This window comes from Scardinius erythrophthalmus (genome assembly GCF_964197995.2).
Source record: "Scardinius erythrophthalmus genome assembly, chromosome: 7".
Classification (NCBI taxonomy): Eukaryota; Metazoa; Chordata; class Actinopteri; order Cypriniformes; family Leuciscidae; genus Scardinius; species Scardinius erythrophthalmus.
Window position 1 is genome coordinate 41,754,707 of NC_138227.1, and position 7,082 is coordinate 41,761,788.

The 7,082-nt window shown below is 37.2% G+C and overlaps 1 protein-coding gene across 1 annotated transcript in view; it reads left to right on the plus strand.

The window, feature by feature from the left end:
- The first annotated feature begins 1,009 nt into the window (after positions 1-1,009).
- Positions 1,010-7,082, plus strand: part of hephl1a (hephaestin-like 1a) — a 30,412-nt gene continuing 24,339 nt past the window's right edge. The window contains 6 exon segments of the mRNA XM_081369753.1: positions 1,010-1,452; positions 1,769-2,013; positions 3,444-3,656; positions 3,846-4,034; positions 4,662-4,944; positions 4,946-5,002. Coding sequence (XP_081225879.1) covers positions 1,307-1,452; positions 1,769-2,013; positions 3,444-3,656; positions 3,846-4,034; positions 4,662-4,944; positions 4,946-5,002 — 1,133 coding nt within the window. The 5' untranslated portion in view covers positions 1,010-1,306.

Consider the following 7,082-nt stretch of genomic DNA (forward strand, 5'->3'; position numbering starts at 1 on the left):
ACATTAAGAAGAGGATAAAAGGTTTGAGATTTGGATGTTCTGGGTTCATTCTGATGCCAGTGAACCCAAGGTGTTTTGTGTACCTTGCCACTGCTATGCTGTAATAAACTTCATTTTTGAGATCTTCAACGTCCACATCATTTTTGTTGCCAGTGGTTTACTGTAAAATATTTTTTTTGGGTCACCATTGTGCAGAAGAGTAGAGCCTGTGCTTCAGTCCAGGAGAAGATCTACAAACATTGATGATACGCTGCATGTTGCTTTATTTAACAGGCGGTGACTGTGTAGTTGCTTGTCCAGTGGAAATCTTTTTATGTACAATAGTTTTTTAGTGGTCTCAAATGAAATATGTTCACAGTAATACTTTGCTCACAGTATTAATGCATTATAGATTTTAGTTAATACAATTAAATGACAATTGATCAATTTAAGGCAGTCAGTTTCTGCAAGTGAGATTAGTTAACTCGAGTTTTAATTTAGTGCATTTTTACAGTAACATACTGTAGATTACAATAAAGAACTGTACAATTAACAGCAAATTACTGGCAACAGTTTTACTGTAAAAAAAAAAAAGCCATGTATCTGTTATGCTAAAATTTTACTTTGACAAGCCAAATTTACTTTTTAAAGTAAATGGGTGCGTTCCACTCCTGTTTCTCCTTGTCACAGTCTGGCAGAAATGATAACATGGTTTCAAAATGGTCACATGGCAATTCAAGTGTATGGTTACAAAGATAAAGGGAGTGGGTCAATTTACCCACTGGCTGATCTGACCCCACTCTCCCCTACTAGCCTACTAAACGTTATATGAGAATATTGCTCAATATAATGAGACAGTAGGCCTAAGTCATAACTATGAGAAAGTTTCTCATCATTGTGATACAGAATCATATTTTTACTCAACTGTGGCGTAAAACAAACAGCGCAAACCACGGTCCGGTAGATTCAAAGCGCGGCGCCCAATGAAGCAAATGCTTGTTTGTTTTTACAGCACGTCCGCTACGTCAGCGCTCTTGGCTGGTTTAAAGAGGCGCTCTGTTAAAAGGAAAGCCAGCGGAGTTTCACATCTACTGAGAAACCGGTTTTTTAACGGCTGAAGAATCATGTGTTTTGGCTGCAGTTGACGCCCAACTTTCGGTTTCGTTATTATTTCACTCTGGCAGCGAGCTTTGTATGTGGATCTCTATCACATAGTTTCAGTGTCGGGAAAAAACCTCTGCGCGCTGGCATTTACGTGCGTCTCTTTCTGATCTGCCTCGGATATTTATACATGTGTGAGTGTGTGAGTGTGTTTCAGCCATAAGCGATGAAGTCTGTGCTGTGCGCTTTAGTGACGGTCGTGATCGCGCTACAGCGAGCCGAATGTATAAAGAGGACATATTACATAGCCATACGAGAGGAAGACTGGGATTACGCACCAAGCGGAAACCTTGTCAACAGTAATCTAAACGAGTAAGTTTGTGTGTTGACATATCTATTTACCAGTAATAGTAAAACAGGACAGTAATTGGTCACATTTTACATTACTTTTTTACATTTTAATACTGTAGGATTCAAACAAATCAACGTAGGCTATTATTTTTTTGTATGTGGATAAATACGCTTGTAAGTGCATGATGTATGATGATTCTGATAGCATGTATTAGGCTATTATTAAAATGGATCCTAAACTGTACACATAAAGGCCTAATAACAGCAAGACCAATTGAATATAGGCTAATTATCATTTATACTAAGCGACTTACTTTCGATTTTCTCTCTGTAACAGAGACGCATCAGTTTTTCTGTCAAATAGCCCTTACCGAATAGGAAGAGTTTACAAAAAGGCTGTGTACAGACAGTACACCGATGACTCTTATTCCCAAGAAATGCCTAAACCTGCGTGGCTTGGCTACCTTGGACCTATTTTACGGGCTGAGGTCGATGATGTCGTGGAGGTGCATTTGAAGAACTTCGCAAGCAGACCTTATTCTCTTCACCCACACGGAGTGTTCTATAAGAAGGATTCAGAAGGTTGGACAATTATCTCTCTATCAGTTTCCGTATTTATTCTTTCTTCACCCATTTCCTTCTGCTTTTCTTGCTGTGTCTTTGTTTATCTATGAGTCAGGACAGAGATTTAGAGTCTGTTGAAACACATAAATCCCATAAATCAATAACAGAGCAATAAAAAAAAAAAAAAAAAGATATGCAGCATAGTGTCAAAAAAGTTTTTACTCAGCAGTTCAAAGGGCAACTCACAAATGACTTGAGACAACTTGAATCTTTAAAAAAAAAGCTATACCTGAAGCAACCACTTTAATAGGCCTAGTTGAAATAATAAACTGTTAAAATATGTGCTAAGATATCAAATAGAACAACAACAACATGTAGATCTGCACTTTTTAATTGTTTTTAATGATTTACCCAGTTAATTAAAGGCTTTTACTTTCACCACATGAGTGACATATATTTCGTCTTTAGCCTATACATCATCTTTTTTAATGTTGGGTTTAATGCTGGTAAAGTATGTAATGGAATGTCTTTTGTAAGAGTACATTATACAAATGCTTTTTAAAGATGCCGGTATGCAAACAAACTCTTTTATGTGATTGGATAACCATGGTAAAACATTTTTGTTTCTATCCAATTAGCATACATATAGGAATTTGTAACTTTCAACTTAATTTTTTGAGTTTTAAAATTTTTATAAGCTTAAAAGGATGGTTTTGAGTAAAATCAACCTAGGGTCCTTTGCACCATGACATCGAGCCAAACACCCCCCAGAAGCCTTTTTTCGGGACGTTCGGGTTAGCGGTAGCATGAGCCGTTAGGAGAGTGTTATTTAAATAAACTCCTGATGTACTTACAAACTTTCCACTGCCTCGTTCTATGAGTACAGAACCTATTTGTACTACTGTAGAAGTTTGGTACCATTCTGGGCATTATTAGCGGGGTAATTTACAGGATACATCCTTGGATCCATTAGCGTCTGCACTAAGACATCCGGCTGCTATCTCTAAATAAGCTCTAACTTTAATAATGTTCAACCAAGGGAAAAAGGCTTCTGGGGGTGTTTGGCTCGAGGTCATGGTGCAAAGGACCCTAGGTTGATTTTACTCCGAACCATCCTTTAAGTGCAACTATACAGTGTCTTGTTATTTCTCCATGACTGTGAAGGAAGTTACTTAATGCTGAATAGGCATTATTATGTAAACTTTTGTAGTCTTATATCAGTGCCATGAATATTGCTGCATGATCTATTTAGCATAATCTTAGCTTCCATTTAAAGTCTGGGTGGACTACGGAGAAAAGTTGCTCTTCATTTTTTTACATTAAAAGAGCAAGGAAAATCTTGTTTTCCATTAAATGTCCCCTATTGTCAAATCACAATAGGACTAATTGAGTAAATCAGATTGGATAATCTCATTTGCTTTCCTTGAATTCACTACTCTGTATTTTAGGAGCGTTGTATCCCGATGGCACCTCTGGTCATGATAAGGGTGATGATGCGGTGGCTCCAGGTCAGAGCTGGACGTACACCTGGGAGGTCAAACCAGAGTACGGCCCCACTGAAGCAGATGCCAGCTGTCTCACATGGATTTACCACTCACATGGAGATGCACCTAAAGACATTGCATCAGGACTTATTGGAGCTCTGCTCACCTGCAAGAAAGGTAAGGTTCACACAACCCCTGATAAACTGTTCATGCATGAAATACCCACAGAAGATTGTACAGTATCTCACAGTACCAACTACTTCCTCACATCAACACTTTTCCCTCCAAATTCAATTCTCATTATATTTACTCTTTATATCTCATTTCATTCTTTTCCTTATATTTTGTCTTCTCTTTTTATCTCAGGCACTCTGAACTCTAGCAATAAGCGCTCTGATGTGGATGAAGATTACATTTTGATGTTCAGTGTGGTGGATGAGAACTTAAGCTGGTACTTGGAGGAGAATATTGAAACATTTTGCTCTGAACCAGATGAAACAAAAGAACTTATGGAAAGCGCAGATGAGGATTTCAGAGAATCCAACCTTATGCATTGTAAGTCTCAGTATTTCTCAAGGTTGAACTTTAACTTTATCAATACATAACAATTTGGGTTTTTCTCCTTGTGTTCTATTGAGGAATGTTCTTTTTACCATAGACAAATTTAAATAAAAAATTAAAATCAGCTTAAACAATTAGATTTTTGCGTTTGGTAGACAATTTTATCTCAAAGAGGTTTACTTTGCATTGTAGCCGTTAATCAGTTGAAAATAAGTGATTCATTCTTAAATCTTTAAATTTAAATCTTTAGTATTAAATTGTTACAGCTACATTTGTCTGTTACCGAGAGTATTAGATTATATTGAAGTAAGCATATTAAATTCCATGATGTAATTTTTAGCTGATGACACATGATTGACATTTTCATGGAAAGTACCTTCTTGTATCTGCTCCATCTGGAACAAAAGCATTCAGCAAAGTTTAGTTTTCCTTTTGATATCCATAGTTGGCTGCACTCTAAAATTCCATTGCAGTTGTTAGTGATTTTAATTTCTAAGGATCAAATGTTATTATTTTAGTGAATAATATGCAGAATTGACGGGGGGGGGGGGTTGTATCTAATTATAAAACTTTTTTCCTTCAGTGTCACTTGTTCAACTTTTTCTTGTATTTTCCCATTAGCGATCAATGGATATGTTTATGGCAATTTGCCTTCACTGAAAGTGTGTGTTGGGCGTCCTGTATCTTGGCATCTCTTTGGCATTGGCAATGAAGTGGACATTCATTCCGCTTATTTCCACGGACACACCCTCATGGATCGCATGCACCGCACAGATGTTCTTAGTCTGTTTCCTGCGACTTTTGTCACCGCAACAATGATCCCGAGAACACCTGGAAAATGGTTGTTAAGTTGCCAAGTCAACGATCATATAAAAGGTAAGTGTTCAACCGTCTTTCTGTCATCTCTGTGTTGAGCCCATATGTGTTCCTGCTTTTTTGGAAGCATTGTTTTTGTCTAATCAGTGTATGATCACTTTTGGTTTTGCTTTGATGATTATGAGTGGTATAGTGTTCAGTTTTGCTGCACCAGTTTTTTACTGACACTTGTTTTATCTTTCTGCCAATTTCTTCCTTGTTGTTGACACATTGTTTTAGTTACTTGAAGAAGATTTTATAATTGACTTTTTAATTTTGATTGCAACACTGTAAAATAAAATGTATCATTGTGTTTATGTCATAACAACAACTTTGAATCCATGAATGTAACTTATACAATAATTGCAATTTTCATTAGTTTTCTGAGAGTTTCAACTCTGTTATCTTCAACTTGATTAAATTCAAAGTGGTACAAAAAGTTTGATGAACTTATCTCTCCAAGTCGGGTTAATCTCCCCCAAAAGTGTTAACAAAGATCCTCCCAGGCACCATCAAAACATTCAGAGAGTCACCTCAGATCTTTAAGGCTTGTTCTATGGATTTAATATTGTGCAATAATTAAACAAACAAATCCAGCATTTTGCAATCTGTAACGTAGCTGAGAAATGCAGGCGAAGAGGAGGATCTAAATGCAGGGTGATTTAATAAAGTAACAAAACAGAGAACACAGAACTCGAAGAACAAAGGAACAAAACCAGGGGAATCACAGAGACAGAGGCAACCATTACACGTACAACAACTGACAAAGTAACATGTGAAACACAAAGGCTATAAATACACAGGGACAAACAAGCTTAACTAAGTAATAATAATAATTATTAATTAATTATAAATATTAATAATAATATAATGAGGAAACAAGATACACCTGGGAACAATCATGAACTAATCAACAGGAAAAACTACAAAGGACTACAAAAACATGGCACAAGACTGGAAATAGTGTGTACTGTGTACAGTACACACAAGACAAGGGGAACACAAAACAGGAATCTTGACAAAAACAAACTCGATCTGCTTTGCAAAAGAGAACTCGACTAGCAAACAAACTCGATCTGCTTTGCAAAAGAGAACTCGACTAGCAAACAAACTCGATCTGCTTTGCAGAAGATCTACTGTTTTAGAAGAGGAAGTTGCTCAACTGCATTTGTGAGTAAATCGAGCCGAGAGATCTCATAAAAAGCCAAGTGTCAAACACACATAACAGACAGATATGCATTTGTATGCAATAGATTTGGTCTTTGTTCAAAGGTTGCATGCAATTTGTAGGATGGTTTGTATTAATTTGTGAAATATTATCTAGGCTCATCTATTTATATTTACAAAACACAATCCATATGTGTTACTCCACTGCATTTTCGCTCAAATTGACCTTTGTACTTGCACATTGCTTTCTGTTTGTTTGCGAGTCGAGTTTTCCTTTGCAAAGCAGATCGAGTTTGTTTGCAAAATGCTGGATTTGTTTGTTTATTTATGGCACAATATTAACTCCATACTGTTCGCCTTGAACCGGCGCTGCACAGGCCGATCGTTGAATGACATCAAAGTACCGCGAGAGCGAATAGAGAGCAGACGGCTCCTTATGCTTTTGAATTGCTCTCGCAGTTCTTTGATGTCATAAACCGATCGGTTTGTGCAGCGCCGGTTCAAGTTAAACAAGCCTATTCTCTTTCCAGCTCAACCAATAGCGAGAGTTTGGGGTGTGTTTAATTGTAACAGGCGGAGCCAGAGGGTGTTTAGCCGGTGTGGAACAATGGCCGATGTGTAACATGGGAAAAGACATTCAGCTTCGGTTATAGGAATGCAAGCCAAATTTCACTGCATTTAAACCTTCAAAGATTAAACAGATCATGAACATGTCAAAGCGAACAATGCACTACAATGGATGTTTCAATACAGCATTATCATGCACCCATTCAGAAAGACAAATATTCCAGTTTGTAATGTTTACTTTGACGTGTCCAGTGTAGACCACCTTAAAGGGATGGTTCGTAGTAAAATCAACCTAGGGTCCTTTGCACCATGACCTCGATCCAAACACCCCCAGAAGCCTTTTTTTCCTTGGTCGAACATTATTAAAGTTAGAGCTTATTTAGAGATATCAGCCAGATGGCTGATTATTGTTATTATAATAATTCGTCGTTACACTACATCCTTATGCATCGC